This window comes from Rhododendron vialii, chromosome 2a (genome assembly GCF_030253575.1).
Source record: "Rhododendron vialii isolate Sample 1 chromosome 2a, ASM3025357v1".
Lineage (NCBI taxonomy): Eukaryota > Viridiplantae > Streptophyta > Magnoliopsida > Ericales > Ericaceae > Rhododendron > Rhododendron vialii.
Genome location: NC_080558.1, coordinates 12,709,591 through 12,728,873, shown reverse-complemented (window position 1 = coordinate 12,728,873; position 19,283 = coordinate 12,709,591). Strand labels below are relative to the sequence as shown.

The 19,283-nt window shown below is 42.0% G+C and overlaps 1 protein-coding gene across 1 annotated transcript; it reads right to left on the bottom strand.

The window, feature by feature from the left end:
• Nucleotides 1-5,232: 5,232 nt before the first annotated feature.
• On the bottom strand, nt 5,233-7,082 carry LOC131316441 (RHOMBOID-like protein 13). The gene has a single exon (XM_058345802.1). It carries the CDS (start codon nt 6,415-6,417, stop codon nt 5,605-5,607), a length of 813 nt encoding a protein of 270 aa, XP_058201785.1. The 5' UTR covers nt 6,418-7,082; the 3' UTR covers nt 5,233-5,604.
• Nucleotides 7,083-19,283: the final 12,201 nt, after the last annotated feature.

Below are 19,283 nucleotides of genomic sequence, written 5' to 3'. Positions count from 1 at the left end.
AAGTTAGTACTTCTAGTGCTAGAAAATGATGAGACCCTAGTTAGGAAAATCATAATCTGACCCCTTTTTAGCCTATTACTTGTACAAATGGTTGACCTCACATTTCACCACCCAATCAATCAATTGACAAAACAAAACAAAAAATGATGAAAGCATGGGGGAGAGAGTTTCGGCTGTTTTTGGGAAAGGAGGAGGCCTCCATGCTCTCCTATAAATAGGAACCCTCACACTTCATTTTTTTCACACCAATTCACTCTCCCACTCTTGCATTCTTACTTTGTGTTCTTGTTGTTCTTGTTGTTCTTTAGTTTTTATTATTATTTAGCAATCAAATCATCAACCTAAGTCGCCACTACACCACCTCCAAAACCACCTCTAGATCTTTAAAGCAGTTTAGTTTTAGTAGCAAAGTTGTTTCTAGGAGGAGAAAATTCATCTCTTTTCCTTTCGAAGCACTTCGGAGCTGTTACGCGGCCGATCCGCAAAACCGACGACCGATTCTCAAGAACCGACCAACCGCCCCGAAGTAAGGTAGAATCCCTAGTCTACTAACTCTACGGATAGTATAGAATCATATATTGGAAAGTAGAATGTCCGTAAGTTCAAAGTACAACTTTCTTGATCATTTTCTTTAGAATAGATAAGGTTATCTTTCGTTTATATCGTTTGAAATGCATGATAGTTAACGAACTTATTTTCACTAATGGAGGTATAAGCACGTTAGAACAATCAATTGGTAACTCCGAATAAACATATGTTGTTTAGAATTTCTCAAAAAGTAAGATAGAACGATTTTCGAAAGATAAGATTTTAACGCTTGATTTGAAGTATTCATATTTTGATCTTTTCGAGCATGCTTAGTAATATTGAGTTAAATGATCTTGCTAGTGTAGTTTCAATGAATGATTTATGCTTATTTTTGTGAAAAGTCCTACCGCGGAGTCTATGCATGAAAACGTAACACGGAAATCGAGAAAGTTAGAAATATGACACCTAGGGTGTGGTTAACGAAAAGGCGTGTTTTGAAAGGGTGAAATATTTTGGAAACCGCAATGTGGCCGGACATGGTAGCCCATTGTGTGGTGTGTGTTTTGTGTGCCAATGGGAACCCGGTGCAGCGGAACCATTGTGAGGATACTCGGGAGACCGGAACGGCGGAACCGAAGTTGGGTGTGTGGCTTGGTTATCCGCGGAGAGGAGCCAATGCTAAGTGTGCCAATGGGAACCCGATGCGGCGGAACCATTGCGAGGATACTCGGGAGACCGGAACGGCGGAACCGAGGTTGGGTGTGTTAAAAACGGATTTTTTGAAAATGTTGATTTGGTTATGAAAAGTGAAAATAGAGACACGGTCTACGATGAGTCGCGTAGGAGAAACTCAGAATCTTGGACATCATCGTTTTTTTTTTATCCGCAACATCATCGTTGATTGAATATCGAATGCGGATGTGTCATTATTAACTATTTTGGCTAGTTAAGCTCGCACTATGTTTAAATTGTTGATATTGTTTGTAAGTTAAGGGATAGAGGGCATGGGTTATTCTATTGAGCCTTCGTAGCTCACGGTGTTACCTTTGGTGACCCTGACATATTATATTGGTGGCGACGCCGGTATAATGTGTCAGATTTTATAGATAAACAGGGTGAACTTTACACCTTGGAAGCGTTTGGAGCCGAAGAACTGGCCAGAATGGAAGAAGAGGCGGAGCAGTAGATAGGAACCCTAGTCTACCCTCCTTTTGTTTAATAAAGTACTCTTGGGAGAATTATGATGTAATATTGAGCCAGACTCTATTTAGATTTTCAATGAAATTGTCCATTTAACGTACCCAAAATTCAGGGCATTACAACCAGAACCAGAACCATAATCATAATCAAATCTTTATTTAATTCTCTCTCTCTCTCTCTCTCTCTCTCTCTCTCTCTCTCTAGTGCTGAATTCATGTATGATTTCCGGATGGTTCTGATTCGAATATGATTCTTATTCTTCTCTCTCACCCTCACGAAATGCAAAGATCTCACACAAAATCTAAGTCATTCTCTCTCTCTTTCTCTCAAGATCTCAAACGAAATCTAGAGTGTCAGAAAGGTGAAATACAATGGATTTGGGCCAGCTAGTTTTACCAATTAGTCTCCACGCAAAAGATAAAATAGCAAGAAAGAAAGAAGCAAAAGAGGACATATAGGAAAATCTTGAAAAGTCTGAAAACTCACTAAAGTAAATTTTTAAACACTAGTTGCACTACATGAACAGTGCTCGTGGGCCACTAGCCCAAAGTTGCGGATTGACCAAAATGGCCCCTTCAGTCCTCCCCACGACAAATCAATGAAGGCAATAGAGGCAGGGATATTTTGGCCCCCTCTAACCTAAATGGCTTCGTCGCTTACATGGCCAAGGCCAACGTTCCTTTTAGCAAGCAAGCATGGAAAATCTATGAGCAATTGACAAGAAGTTTTGAGGAAATCCGAAAGAGAATGACAGTTAAATGGAGAGAATCTCTGATACCCATTCATCGTTTGTGAAACCTGTTGGCCTCAACTTTGCGATATCTCTAACTTCCACTTCTCAAACAATCATTCAACCTCAAATCTACCACATGAAGCATTGTTGAGATGTCATTCGATTTCGTGTCAATTTATGAGTCATCTTGCACGATGTTTTGCTCTGTCATACTCTCTGAATCCATGGATTAAGAAAAGTGTACATAGTTTGCACGGGTAATGCACATTGCTTGAATTTTTTTCCAACAACTCAAGGTATTCTAGGTAGTTTACATACGCACATTACTTGGATTTTCTCCGCTGTAGGGGATTTAAAAACCTTGCTATAGATTGATGAAGACGATAGCTCCGTGTGATACTTGACGTTTGGAGACTCCTGTGGACTTGTCAAGAACCCACTAATAGTTCTTCATTTTGAATAATGTAGCTAGGTTTCGCCTTCAAATTACGTAACTAATGATTTTTCCAAGGGCCCCTTTGGCCAAACTTTATCCAGATTTTTTGACAGTCTTTTTGGTTGTTATCTCTTACTAATTTCTACTAAATAAAGTTGAAATTTTTACACCATATTTTTTGTCTCGATGAGAGGAATCAGAAACGTATAAAAAGGTAGACTGGAGTTGAAAAAAATTCAAATAAGACAATGAAAAAGACAAAGTCAGTCTTTATGGGTCTTTTTCCGTTTTTGGAACTTTTACCATCATCATATTGATTTGCTTGTAACATTGCCTTGAAATAATACTCTTTCTCAGCTCGTCGTCAAATGAGATGTCTATGAATGGAGAACAGGAGAGTGTCAAGAACGCCGCTCCGAAAGAAGATTTGCTTGATCGTTAGTGAGAATACAGGACATGGATATGGTGCAGAGGAAAGGAAGGAACAGCTAGGGTTTTTTTTTTTTTGGTAACCGAGGAACAACCCTGCAGTCGAACCACTATTGGACCCAACTGTGCAATCCAAACCTTGGGGGAGACTAGCACAGCAATCCACCTCCATAGCCCCCACTTAAATCATGGTTTGTCTCCAGGGGGAATCGAACCCTACTATGTTGCAAGCGCAGGTTCGCCCTTATCATGTTGACAACCCATGGGTGGGACGACCAGCTAGGGTTTGACAAAGAGGAAACCATGTTCTGCAGTTGGAATGACGGAAAAGGTAGGCACTGTAAAAAACCAGAAACCAGGTTCATCCCTTTGCAAACACCATTTGGCTCAGCACAAGGCTTACAAAAGCTCGGCTTATCGTCCTACTAAGAACTCTACTTATTCGAGAAACCTGTTGGGATGAAAGACACTAGCAAGAACTCCACAATTTCGAAGGAACCCGTTGGGAGGAAAGACGTGATCGGTCACAACCCCCAGTGGTAAGAACACTCCATCGGCAGCAGATTAATTTGCAGAAATTTCACTTCCATTGAATTAGTGACCTACACATGCTGAACAAAGAGAGGTAGAAAGAGAAGAGAGAGTACTTTGCTTTGGTTGGTGTTATTTTCGTAGTCTTCGGCCTCCTTCGGTGGTGTTTTTTTTTTTTTAATCAGCAAATTTTAGTTCTATGTTGCAGGGAGATTGCTCAGCTGAAAACATGAGAGTGTTCGTACTGAAAATTAGCAATTGAAGGGGTATCAAGAACAGTTCGGAAGTTGGTGCCTAATACATACAGACATAAAACAAATCAAGCTACTCGAGCTCGACATTCAAGGCGTTAAAAGTTTCATTGAGTTCGGGTCGTTTTGCTAACCAACCGCCAATCTTTGAAATACATTTGGAATTCATCGATTTTCCAAGCTTGGCTCAAACTCGATTTGATAAGCTTCATACAGTATAAAAAGGGAATTGATTTTGCCACTCCCATTTTTGTTAATGCCACTCCCATTTTTGTTGGTGTGATTCTTAACTTTCATATTTTTTACGGTTTGTAGCACATCAATGTTAATCGGTGTACTCAACAAAATGATGTCCTATATACCACCAACACTTTATTGAAGGCAACGTACTGAACTCTCTGGACACAGACATGTGTCCAACACTCAATTTCAAAGTGTCCTGATTATTTTGAATAATTTTAGTTGGAAACTCTTCTTGACACGCCGGGAAATTCCAAGGACACACTCATGACTCGCGTCCGGCACTTGATTTCTAAGTGTTGGACACTTTTTCTCTCTATTTTCAGTTGGACACTTCCCAACACACTTAGACACCCCCAAGAACTTGCTCAGGACACTTCCTGGAAAATTTTGGTCAAAAATGCAATTATAAAAACATTTTAAGTGGGTTGAAGTCACAACAATCAAAAGTTTTAAGCGCGGCGAAACTATAACTATTTCAATACTCAAAGGTAGGTAGGTATCTCTCTCTCCTCTTGTCTCTGCACAACTCTAATTTTAAGTGTCTCTCTCTCATCGAAGCCATTTGCAGTGCACTAACACTCCTCACAACGACAGCATATCACTATGAACATAAGACGATTTACAGATCGATGCATTCATGAGCTACTCACTATAACTAGATATCTCGTTGACTGTAACACTATTACAGATTAACAGAAAAAGATAGAATGCCACCAACTTTTGCAAAGTTCTAACGGTTTTGTGACTCTACTGAAAATAAGCTACATAACATAAGCAGCAGTTCCCAGATGTCGATAAATTGTATGTCAAATCAAAACCTAGTCACATCAAATGCAAATCGGTAACTAATGTCAAATCTAGCAATATCAGAGTTCCACTGGTTGTGTCGACATCCACAGGAAAATTGCTATTTCATTAAGGGAAGAGATCATGTTCAAACAATGTCCATTGGACTTGTACGGACCATAAATTTTAAATTATACGTAACAGAAACCCGCATCTAGTACAATGAATGAAACATGAAAAAAGTAATTACCAGTACCTCTAGATACCACTTTCTTGTAAGAATAGCGTGTATTGAACAATCCAATTAGTTGCTAAAGCACCGTCTGAAAATACATAGCTGCAAATTTGGAAATCTTCCATGATCCACGAAAATTCCCGCAATTGCAAGCGAAGAACAATGCACAAAGGAAATACAGGATGCCCCCAAGTTGAGCATGCTTGCACAAGCAATAGGTTTTGAACATGAGCTACGCAAGATTGACACCCACAACTGGCAATGAACTCATTTGCAATGTCCTACCATTTCCTGAAGCAAACCGCATAGAAGGCAATGATGGGTCTGTAACAGACTCAATCTCAAGAAAGTTGAAATGAAATGCACCAGATCGCTTCAAACTCAACACAAACACAAATATGATCCATCCCAACATAGAAACTGCCCAATAATTGTTCATCCCGTGAATCAAACCCCAAGCAATAGCATAACCACTAATAATTCCAGACAAGTGGCCCAGAAAACTTGCTTGAGGAACAATTATTGAAGTAAAGATAAGCGACTCAAATGGTGCAAAACTAATTGGAAGAGAAAGAAACCCAAAGAGGTTCAACTTGGAAGAGGGTTGCTTCACCGCCAGAATCGTCATCCAGCCAAAAACAACACACGAATACCCGATGGCTGTCACTCTCCGAAAATACTCCAACTTGAACTTTTGGATCAAAACATGGTAAGCTCCCAAAACTAGCACACCCGATACCACTACCAACACAAGCGAGTAATGGAGGTAAAACTCCGTCCCCAATCCCATGTGCCCCAACTGCTCCACAACTCCAAGACTCCAAAGTGCACTCATATTGAAAACAAGATGAATGATGCTTATGTGGGAAAATGCAGACGTTATTATCCTCCAATAGTGCCCTTCAATTGCGGTTTCGTAACTTAACCCCACGTGTGAATACCCGATGTTTTTCTTCTGTATATACAACCAAATTGCAGTGCACATTGCTATAACACAACTTGTAGCAGGTTTTTCCAGGATCTCATACAAAATTGGCTTCCCCATCTAAATCCCTTCTCCAAATAAGCACACAGTGCACCAATGTGTAATAAAAATGAGAACTCAATTCAGATCAACAGCACATACAAAGTTCAGACAAACCAAGGGCTTAGAAAACCCTAAAGCAACTTTTTCTGGGTGTAACACCACAAATACCCAAATCCACAAAAAACCCTTTCAAAATTTCACCACCATCAATTGGTAATCAAATTGTTACCTCATAAAATGTGCAATTTGAACATCAAACCAAGCCAGAACTCATCAAACTGGGAATTGGGTACTTCAAGAATCAACCAAATAACCACCTGAACCTTATCCTTTCAACAAATAACTGAACATTAAGATGAAGCAACAAAATCCCAATTGTGTAATCAACGTCTGCAGGCAATCATGACATACCAACAGATTTCGCCAGGCAAAACAATGAAAAAATCGAGTCTTGGAGGGTTGGAAAGAGAGATGAGAGGGTAAGAATCAGTGAACAACTGTTTATAGAGAGAATTCGCACCTTTAGGAGCCAAATTGATCAGATGAAGGCTAGAATTTTCTGGTTTCTTCTGTGCCAAAACAAGGTAGAAATGCATTGCGTATGGTGAGCACGCCTAGATGTAGGGAGCTTCGAATATACACCTCCTTTTTTCTCTTCACACCCGCTGTTAAACTACAATTCTACCCCCTCTGATGTGCCAAAACAAGGTAGAAATGCATTGCGTATGGTGAGCACGCCTAGATGTAGGGACCTTCGAATATACACCTCCTTTTTTCTCTTCACACCCGCTGTTAAACTACAATTCTACCCCTCTGAAGAACGAATATGGATTATTTAAATATCTATCCTCAATAGTAAGTATTTCGTGCTTATGATTTCATCCTTCAATGAGTGAATTAAAAGTATTAACCTTTTACTATGATGTTTATATAGAAATACATAGAGAAAATATATTTACATTCTTATGTTTCCTACATTAAAGGGAGTGGTTTAAAACCTATCTAATGCAATCAGGTGAGATATAATAGGATGGTTTCAAAATTTCAAATAATCGGATTAGTGTTTACACTACATGCAAACCCGTTTCATGGTAAATGATGCAAATAATTTACCATGAAACTTAAAAACCACATAAGTGCAATGAGAATAAAAATCAGATCTGCTTAGACGTAGTCCACCATGGATATGTTAATTATTTTCATGATTCGAACAGGCATTTCATGGTGATGGTGCAAATGATTTACTCCATTCTTGGGATGTTATATACTGGGTTAAACTTAAGATAACGTCCGCAATAAATAGAACAAGAAATCAGTGGGATTTGTTTCTTGGGATATTTGAAAATTTGAAAATCCTCCTTTCTTCCCTTCTTACATGGCATGGCTCAAGAGTCAAGAGGATAATTAACCATCAAAACTGGCATGACAAAGTGACCATATCAAATGAAATATTTACCATCAAATATTGGCCAACTTGCAAGGAAACTGGTCTTGGCCAATATAACATGATCATTTGACAAGGAATTTGCATCACTTGACAATGCATTTTTTGGTTCGTAACCTTATTTCATGAATTATGAATTATATTCCATAAAAAACAAGCGTTGGTCGATATAACATGATAAGTTAACCATATTTTTTAGTGTATTAATCATGTTCAATTGTTCATATATTATCCACATAGGTCATAATTTTCCATAAACTTATTCCATGAAACATGGTTAAATTACCATTAAAATAGGTATTATCATGGTCAGCATGTCATGGTTAAATTACCATCATTATTTCAGCGATTCATGACTGTTCCTAATCTATACTGAAACCGATTTAATGAACATAACATTCTCCCAAAATTTTGTCATTGAAATCATGAAAAAACATGAATACAAATCTGTACATCGTTTTATTCAAGAATACACAATATTTTATTCACGAAAACACGTGAATAAATTAATTGAAAAAACATGAATACAAATCTTTACGTCGTCACCATCGTCATCCACCTTTTGCATCGCCGACCACCGGCGACTCAAGCCCAGCCCTCATTGACCACCAGTGAACATTTTTCAGCCACTAACGACCCTCGACGGACCTCGAAATCCTCAAATCTGGTACATAGTGGCTGTTTCGGGCCTTTATCTGTAAAGTCAACATTGTTCCGGCCCACCCCAACGCGATGGAGGACGGCGACGGCGGGATGGGCAATGGCAAAGGAGGATGGCGACGACAGGATGGGTGGTGTTTTTCCGGGAGGACTTGTTGAACCCTTTCTTGGTAAAACAAATGGAACCCATCCATATATATAACAACCAATTATTTTCAATTTCCAAATCCCAGAAATCTCGATAACAAATAGAGCCCATTTGTAGATATAGGAACTGTTTTTCCGTGAGGACTTGTAGAGTTAAGTTTAGGTCTCAAAATTCAATGCTATATATATACATTCCATTTCAGCTTAACTAGGGGCAGATTTGGATTTTCCAAAATTTCGGGATGATATCATAATTGTTTGAAATGACAAGGATGGAAACATAAGTTGAGTATAGGTTGAGGATGGATATTTAAGTACCCAAATGAATATTGAGCGTTGAGGACCCGAAAAAAAAACCCATCCCCGTTCGGCCCAAATTTTCATTTCGGTTATTTTGTTCGTCATTTATGAATTTTCATTCAATGTGGATTAATCATAATTTTTAGCGAGATAAATTTAACAAGCAAAAAGTTACATTTAAAAGCAAAAAGTTCACTAATGACCAAATGATTTTGGAAAAACTGTCGTTGGTGTCGTTTTATTTGAAATTTTCATTTACGGTGGAACATACTTCTTCGCCAAAGAGTATTTTGTGAGGAATTATAATTTCCTCGCAATTGAAAATCGGAGATTCCCCTTTTCTTTTCTTTTTTTGATTCCCCATTTGCGACAAATGGACGACGAATAGAATTTCCTAGCAACAAGTCTTAGGTAATTAGTGTAGGTGGATAAATTCAAGTAGTGCTCTGAACAGCACTGGAATGCAGCGGCTTCACGTGCCTCTTGAACGTAACCCTAATTCGTCAGAGAAACCCTTATCCTGCAAAACAGACAAGGAGTGAGCGCACCTTTGCCTCTCGTGGCAAAGGCCCTCCGATGCATTTGTTAGTATTTCGTACTAATGATCAAACCCTAATTATCAGTAGGAAAGCAATAAGAATGCAGTGTATTGCGTACCTTTCACCTCTAGGTTTACCTCATATTTATAGATTTATGGATGCTTGCTGTCCAAGCATCCATGTTGCCATAGGATTCCTAACTCGTATAGGAAACCCAGGATATCAAGGAGTCTCGTTTCCTTTATCAGTTTATGGAAAAGAGTCCTTTTAGGAATCTTTTCCTTTAAGAGCCGAACATCCCATATTCGTTGGGTATCTTTCTCAGATCCTATATTCTTGGGATCTTTATCCCTTTATGGGATATGACTACTCTGGAACCTTCCAGAATGTTCCCTCAAATAGTACTTCTCTCTCTGTTCGGCCATCTCATGGCCGAACAGATGGCCTGGACCAATTACCTCACGTGTTACTGGTCCTGAGGAAATAATTTGAACCATATCCTTTGTAAGGAGCTTTCCTCCTGTTCGGCTCTCTCTTGCCGAACAAGTTTCTATGAACAGTGGCATCTCATGTCACTTTTCTTGTATTTGGTCCTAATAACATCTCATGTTATTGTACCGAGAATCGTACAACTTCTCTGGACTATTGACTTCTCATATCAGTGGTCCACAGTGCGTTGACCCTCAGTTGACCATGCTCGGGCTCATTTTGCACCTGTTCGGGAATACCTCCCTACAATTGCTCCCCAGCTTTGCTCGTTTATATTTTACTCAGATGACGAGTAAAGCTTTTAAGCGAACAAATTCACTTTGTTTCTGCACCTTATTTCACATATTGGTGCAATATTTCACCACTTTGCTTAAGAAAAAATCATCTTTTCTTGTGGCCGTCACAGGCTTTTAGCCCTAACCTTTACACGCGTCGATCATCGTATTGCGTTCCATTAAATACGAGCTGACGTGTTTATGGGAAAACGGAACGCTCAAACGGCGTCTGGTATGACGTTTCACGTACGCCACCCACTTTTGGGGTATTTTTGGGTTTTCGTCCCATTTTTCAAAACACCCCAATCTTCCCCTTAGACTCCCTCTGCAGAAGAAAAAACTGTTCAAGCGTTCGCCCGCCATTGAAGCTCTGTTCATCGTCTCAAGACCTCTCCTTTTAAGGATTCCATCGACTATTCTCGTAAGTCATCATTTCTTCTTCTTACAACTCCATTTCTCTAGTGGATTGTTTTCAACTGCAGTTTAGGGTTTCATTGTCCCCATTGTTTTACACTTCGTAGAATTCCAAAATCCTATCTGGTAATGGGTAGATTTCGTAGGCACTGTAGTACTCCTCAAGCCATGGCTAGTTTCAGATCTCGATATGGGATTCCTGACAACGTAGCTACTGTTTTGGCTCCTGAGGATGCCATTCGTGAAAGCTTCGATTTTGACACCCTTCATATTCCAGTAGTAGCCGTCGTTGAAGGCGGAGTTAGGTTTCCCCTAGCCCCTCTGCTCCGCCAAGTCTTAGCGTATTACAGGCTTTCGCCAATGCAGGTTTCTGCTAATTTCTTCAGGGTAGTTATGGGCATAAATACCTTAAACCAAATGTTAGGGACTTCGCTAGGCCTGTATGATATTCACCATCTATACAGTATTTCCAGAACTGGGGATGCCCTTACTTATTATCTAAAAAGTAGGGATTCTAGAAAAAAGCTAGTCCTTGAACTCCCTGACTCTGCTCGAGGGGATGACGACGACTTCCTGATTGTCACGGGCAACTTCGAACCCAGAGATGAGGACGGCCAAGTGATTGGTTTTCATGCCCCTCACATATTCGGGAGCCCACGTTAGTGCTTTTCCCTAATTTCATATGTGTTGTCCTTTTTCATAGGAAGAGCTTTTTCGTGCTTCTAATTTCGTTGTGCCTTTTGTTTTCAGCATCAAATATCAACCGTGGTTATAACATTATAACCCCTCAAGTTCACGTAGCTGATATCAGACGAGCACTTGCATTCAACGGCGAAGGGACATACCTTGCAGGCCGAGCAAGAGCAGCCCAAGTACTTCTCAGCTACAAAGCTTCATATGGTGGGTTTATTGATCGGCGAACCCGAGCAGCTGATAATCCTGCAGTAGCTGGTCCTTCAAGACCAGTTCCCGAACAAGAAGAGAGGCGTTCCCAGACTCCTCCAATCTCTGACGAGCCTATCCCCCTTGCTGAGGAAGCTTCCAGTTCCACATCCAACTCGTCTTCCAGCGGCCGTACCTTCTCAACTTCAGAGATGAACCGGCCAATTGACTTGGGCAGCCTCCTCACCATTCCTGGTAGAGGTCGTGGTCGGGGCCAAAATGTTCAAGGTCGTGGTCGTCGCCTCCAAACTCAAACAGATGCTCCCCCTGGATTTTCCCTTGAAGAGATTGAAACCCTTCACCGTGAAAAACGTCAACGAGTGGAGGAAACTCAAGAAAGACCCCCTACATCCTCCTCATCTCCTGCTCCCCTCTGGGCTCCTCCATTCTCACACGGGAGCCGAGCTATCACTGTTCGGGACAGTGTTGAGTCAGAAGGCACTGCCCTTGCCTTGTCTCAAGCTTTTCTGCTGCCAGGAGATATGCAGAAGGAGGTGGCAAGCTCGCCTGACAACCTTCTAAGCTCATTCATGTCTCACAATGCCAAGGTAAAAAGTTCGCTTTTGTAAATCATAGCATACCATAGCATTTGGTTTCCATGTTTAACTATTTTGATCGTTCCAGGTGATGCAAAAAATGGTGGCTATGGCTCAAAAGCTTAGCCAGTCTGAGCCTCAACGTGTCAAGCTTGCAAGTGAGAATACCAAGCTTCAACGTACCATCATTAGGCTCGAGAAAGAAAGGAACCAAGCCTTGGCAGTGGCAGATGGGCTAAAGGGACAACTGAAGGGGGCGGAGGACAGTCTTGCTCAAACTTTGAAGGAGCTTGAGACGACCCAGACTGAAGCCAAAGCTGCTTTTGAGAAAGGATATAATGAAGGAATCAAGATTGCCACGGAGAGCTATACTAGCCAAATGCCTGGGATACAAGACCAAGTCTGGGTGGCCTCTTGGACAGCTTGCCTTGCCAAGGCTGAGATTCCTGAATCATCTCCTCTATGGACCAACATTGAACTACCCAGTGCTGCTAGTCAAGAGGAGGATGTTGCTGAGGAGACAAATGATGAGCAGGAGGTGACCGTGTCTGCTGAGCAACCTGTGTCTGAAGTGGAGCCTCAAGTTAATATGACCAATCCTGGCCAAAAGGAAGTCAGTGATGGTCAACTTGGAGATGAAAATCCCATAGAAGAGCTGGCTGCTCCAGTAGCTCCTATAATTACTCCTGCAGCTGTCCAAGATCTCACAGAAGATGAATGAGCTCTGCCTTTCTTCACATCTGTTTTTGAATTATTCCTGTCAAGATACCTTGTCCACATGTTGCTGATATGGATGTTTTAAGATGTTTTAAGTATTTCGAACTTAATTCGTTTCACGTATTTAAAATTTTCTCGTACTTTTATGCATATATGCGTATGCTTCCAAGTTTTACGTACTTCTCGTAGAGTTTAAGTTTCACGTACTTTAAACGTTTAAGTTTCACGTACTTATATGTTTGAAATTTACACAAGTATTTCGAACTTGTGTTGCAACTTTTAAGTGTCACGTACTTAGAACAATCTCTCAAGTATTTCGTACTTGTTCGTACTTGCGTTCTTTCAAGTGTCACGTACTTTTAAGTTTCACGTACTTTAAACGTTTAAGTTTCACGTACTTATATGTTTGAAATTTACACAAGTATTTCGAACTTGTGTTGCAACTTTTAAGTGTCACGTACTTAGAACAATCTCTCAAGTATTTCGTACTTGTTCGTACTTGCGTTCTTTCAAGTGTCACGTACTTTAAAGTATCACGTACTTAGAACAATCTCTCAAGTATTTCGTACTTGTTTGAAGTTCACACAAGTGTTTCGAACTTGTGTTCAAGTATCACGTACTTAAAAGGATATCCTATACCCTGCTCCCCAATACGAATGAGGGAAACCAATGTCGTGATTTCGTATTCAAAACAAATACCAAGAAAACAGCAGTTTAGATTATGGACATTCCAAGGTCTTGGCACTGGGTTCCCATCCAAGTCTGCCAATCGATAAGCCCCAATGCCTGCGATTTCTGTAACTCGATATGGGCCTTCCCAATTTGCCCCCAGCTTTCCCTCATTAGCCACTTTAGTATTGCCGAGCACTTTTCGTAGCACAAGGTCTCCAACACCAAACACTCGTGGGTGTACATTCTTGTTATAACCTTTGATGAGCTGCTCTTGGTATGAGGCCAAGTGCACCAAGGCCCGTTCTCGTCGTTCCTCGGCAAAGTCTAGCTCAATCTCCAAGGCTTTGTCATTTCCTCCACTTTCAACCAAAGTGGTCCTGTTGGTCGGCAGACCTATTTCTAATGGAATAACAGCCTCTGTTCCATATGCTAATGAATAGGGGGTCTCTCCCGTAGACCGCCTAGGCGTTGTTCGGTATGCCCATAGGACCAATGGCAATTCATCGGGCCATTTCCCCTTTGCTTTATCCAAACGTTTCTTAATCCCATCAAGGATTGTTTTGTTCGAAGCCTCTGCTTGTCCGTTGCTCTGAGGGTAAGCTGGAGTTGAATAATAATTTCTTATCCCATACTGGGCACAGAAAGTTTTGAATTTCCTCTGAAATTGCGATCCATTGTCTGTAATCAACGAATAGGGTACCCCAAAGCGAGTTATGATGCTTTTCCACACAAACCTTTCTATCATAGGTTCAGTAATCTTGGCCAACGGCTCAGCCTCAATCCATTTAGTGAAGTAATCTGTTGCAACTAATAGGAATTTTCGATTCCCAGTTGCTTTGTGTAGTGGACCCACTATGTCCATTCCCCATTGAGCAAACGGCCAAGGACTTGTCAGTGGCACCAGGTCCTCGGCTGGTGTTCGAATCATTGGTGAAAATTTCTGACACTTCTCACAAATTTTTACGTACACCTTAGCATCTTCTTGCATGTACGGCCACCAATACCCTTGGGTGATTGCTCGGTGGGCTATGGACCGACCACCAGCATGGCTTCCACAAGTCCCCTCGTGAATTTCGTGGAGGAACTTTTGCACCATCTCAGGATGCACACAAAGCAAGTAGGGTCCTGTAAAAGACTTCCTATATAGTTTTCCCTCATTAGCCACTTTTTTGTCCAAAGGAAGTACTTCATCTCGTAAAAACTCCACTATTGGGTCCATCCAACTTGGTCCTTGGCTCACGTCCAAGACCATCTCTACACTTCTGCCAATGCTCGGCTCAGCCAAATATTCTACGGCTATTTTTCTTCTAAACTCAGATGGCACAGCTGCAGCTAACCATGCCAATGAATCTGCATGAGCATTCTTTCCAGAACTTATCTGTTCAATATACACTCTTTCGAAGGTATCGAGCAGATCTCTGGTCACCTGTACATATGCCGCCATCTTCTCGCTCCGGGTTTCATATTGCCCGGACAGTTGATGGACCACGAGCTGTGAGTCAGAATACACCCTAACTCGTTTAGCTTTTAGGATTTTTGCACTTCTCAAACCAGCTAAGAGTGCCTCATACTCTGCCACATTATTTGACGCACTGAACCCTAGCCGAACAGATAATTCTAACATTGACCCTTCAGGGGGCAAAAGCACAACTCCAATTCCTGAACCGGTGTTGCAAGCTGATCCATCAACAAACAGCTTCCATTCCAGGGGATCTTGTTCAGCTAATGCCTGTTTCTTCGTTACAGGAGACTTTGCTTCACACTCCTTTCTCGTAGGAGGCAGAGGTGCAACCGCAGGTGAGAACTCTGCCACAAAATCTGCCAACACCTGGCCTTTGATTGCTGTGCGCGGCTGATAGTCGATGTCATACTGGCTCAACTCAACGGACCAAGTTGAGATCCTTCCCGAGAAATCTGCCTTTCGGAGCAGTGATTTTAATGGGAACTCAGTGTAGACCACAACTTTATGGCTCTGGAAATAATGTGGCAATTTTCTAGTTGCTGTCTTTAGTGCTAGGACCAGTTTCTCAAGGGGAAAATACCTTGTTTCGGCATCTAACAAAGTTTTGCTCACATAATAAACTGGGATTTGCTCGGATCCCTTATCTCTTAAAAGTACTGCACTTACAGCATGCTCAGAAACAGCTAAGTATAAAATCAGAGACTCACCTGTTTCTGGAGTCGAAAGAAGGGGAGGAGAGGCCAAATATCCCTTTAGATCCTGAAAGGCTTGTTCACATTCTGCTCCCCATTCGAACCCTTCCCTTTTCTTCAATAACTGAAAGAAAGGTCTGCACTTGTCACTTGATCGGCTAATAAATCGATTAAGAGCTGCTGCCATCCCTGTTAATCGTTGGACTTCTTTCGTTGTCCGAGGGCTTTCCAGATTCTGTAAGGCTTTTATCTGGTCGGGATTTGCCTCTATTCCCCTTAGAGTTACAAGATGGCCCAAAAACTTTCCAGAGCCGACTCCAAACGCACACTTCGAGGCGTTGAGTTTCAACTTGTATTTCCTCAAAATCTCGAAAGCTTCTCTCAAATCTGCTATATGGCCTTGCCCAGATTTACTCTTTACCACCATGTCATCTATGTAAACCTCCATAGTTTTGCCGAGCAATTTTCTAAACATGATGGTCGCCAGTCTCTGATACGTTGCCCCTGCATTCTTCAATCCAAAAGGCATGACATTATAACAGTACAACCCTCGTGGTGTAATGAAAGACGTCTTCTCCTGATCTGGCCCAAACATTGCAATTTGATGGTATCCTCGATATGCATCGAGAAAACTCATCCGTCCATATCCCGCCGTTGCATCAACCAACTGGTCAATCCTTGGAAGAGGAAAACTGTCTTTAGGACACGCCTTGTTTAAATCTGTGAAGTCGACACATACGCGCCATTTTCCGTTCTTTTTCTTGACGACAACAGTATTCGATAGCCATTCTGGATAATAAACTTCCCTTATTGCCTTGGCTTCCAACAAGTGATCCACTTCTTTGATTACAGCGTCAACGTGCTGTACGGCTGCCCTTCGTTTCTTTTGAATGACCGGTTTGTGCTGTGGATCTATATTCAAGTGATGGCAAATAACATCTGCATTTACCCCAGGCATCTCCTCTGGTGTCCAAGCAAATACATCGACATAAGTTTTCAAGAAACTTATTAATTCATTTTCTTCCCTTTCTGGCAACGATTCCCCAATTAGAAAATACTTATCTGGATCAGTCTCGTTGATCAGTGTTTTCTTCAAATCCTCAACTACCCTCTCGGTTGGGTCTTTTCCAATATCCTCAATGGTCGGCAGATCCGAAATTTCCACGGTATTAACATGGTGGGCATTATGGACTCTTTTAATGATGGAAACCAAACATTGTTGAGCTATCTTTTGGTTACCTTTGATGTGCTCAATCCCATTAGACCCTGGGAACTTTACCATCTGATGGAAAGTTGAAGAGACTGCCCTCATCTTGTGCAACCATGTCCTTCCTATAATCATGTTATAGGAAGACGGTACATCCACCACTAAGAAGTCGGTTCGCAGCACCACCGTCCCAGCCCGAACAGGCAGAGTTACTTTGCCTAACGGCCAAACTGCTCCTGCTCCAAATCCGACCAATGGAGTTACTGATTGTACCAAATCTTTTTGTGTGAGCCCCAGTTTCTTGAACGCATCGTAGTATAGCACTTCGGTGCAACTTCCTGAATCCACCAGGATTCTCTCCATATCATATTCCCCAACTCGTAGGGTTATGACCAAAGCATCATTGTGAGGTATCTGGACTCCTCCCAGATCTTCATCAGTAAAAACTATGCCTTCGTTGCTTGCCCCTTCGTTGCGACCTCTTTTCTTCCCCAATTGCATCACATGTTGGTTATGTTTTACTTGCCTCTGAAGCAATCTCACCTCATTTCTCGTATAAGGTTCGGCTAATCCATGTATCATATGGATTACCCCTTTTGGATTTTGTTCGTAATCCAATTCCATTGCTTTGTCTTTATCCTTGGAATCCTCTTGGATAAATTCTTTGAGGTAACCTCGTGAGACCAAATCATCAAGATGTCGTTTGAACATCTCACAGTCCTCTGTCATGTGACCCCAATCCTTATGGTAACTGCAGTGCTGATTCGTAGCACGTTTTGCATCTTTATTCCCACCAAGAGTTGGGGGCCATTTGAAGTATGGTTGATTCTTTATTCGATAAAGAATCCTGTAAATGGGTTCTTTCCAAACCGTGTTTATTGAAAAGAATGACTTGGGATCCGGAGCTTGTTTATCCTTGTACTGCTCTTTCTTCGCCTGCCCATAGTCTTTCCTTTCACGATAAGTTTTGGGCTCTGGCTTGTCAACTTTCTTTATAGGCCCCTTCGCTTGCTCGGCGGCCAACTTTCCATCCTCTCGTAGGATGTCATCCTCGTTCCTGGCGTGCTGCTCAATCCTTTCCATTAATTTTGCCAATGTCTGCACGGGACTCATGTTTAGAGATTTACGCAGTTCCCCCCGAACAGGTAAGCCCGTTTTGAACGTGGCTATAGCGTATTCTTCACTACATCCTTCAATTTCGTTGAAGGTTTCCCAGTACTTCTTTGCATAAGTTCTGATCGGCTCGTCCTCTCCTTGTTTCATAAAAGAAAGACTCTCAAAGGTTTTGGGAGCTTTCCTGCTCGTCAAGAACCGTGCAGTGAATTCCTCGGCCAATTGCACCCATGTCCGGATGGAGCGCGAGCCCAGTTTGTGGAACCAGGACAGAGCAACCTTCCCCAAACTCGACGGGAACATTTTGCACATGATTGCATCATCCCCTTCATGCATAAACATCGCTTGCTGGTAATGCTGTATATGGGCCACGGGATCAGCGTCTGTCTCGTAGAGGATGAATGTCCCGTGCTTTACCCTGGTCGGCAATCTAGCCTCCTGTAACTTTCTTGCAAAAGGGGAGGATGCTATATTCTGCAGTGCTTTCCGTGCTGCTTCCCGTGCAGTCATGGCTTCATCCTCTGGTCCTTTCTTGGATCTAGTTCGTTCCCAATCGGAATCAGGCCTCTCGTACCTGTCCCTATGATGTTTTCTACTCCCTTCTTCTTCGGGGGTAGAACTCCGACCTCTGCTTCTCCTCTTTCTTGGAGATATCCTCCTTCGCTCGGGTGTTCGGATCCTGCTCCTCCCTTTTCGTGGAGAAGTTTTACGTCGCCTCGGGGTCAGACTTCTGCTTCTGCTCCTCCTTCCTCGTGAAGGAGCCTTTTGGTACTGTACCAAAGCGTATTCACTGTCTTTAGAATTTCTTCGAGATAGTCCAGAGTCTTCCGGATGTTCTCTGATTCTCTCTAATTCTCTGATCTCATGTTCTCGTTTTTTGATCAAACGAGCATATTCCTCGATTTCTTGTCTCTTCTTATCAAGAACGTCTTCGCTACGGTATATACTCCTGGAGTGTGCAATCGATTCATCCCCTCGATGGGATTTAGTCCTTCTCGTGGACTTCGATGCCGTCTCTCCATCTCTATTTCTGGAGTTGCCATGGATAGTAAGGGGGTGGCCCTTACTCGTGGTCTTTTTGTGTCCTCCTTCGGGCTTTCTCGGAGCCCCGGGTGGAGACTTATCCCCTCCTCCAATTAGCACATCCTTCGGGTCGTGTGGCGTTGCTGGCTCTACTTCCACCATGGTCGTATTTCAAAGGGAACTCTTTCGTTTCCCACAGACGGCGCCAATTGTAGGTGGATAAATTCAAGTAGTGCTCTGAACAGCACTGGA

Bases quoted from the DNA above. Each gene is read 5' to 3' on its own strand.
- LOC131316441 (XM_058345802.1), bottom strand. From the start codon at position 6,417: ATGGGGAAGCCAATTTTGTATGAGATCCTGGAAAAACCTGCTACAAGT.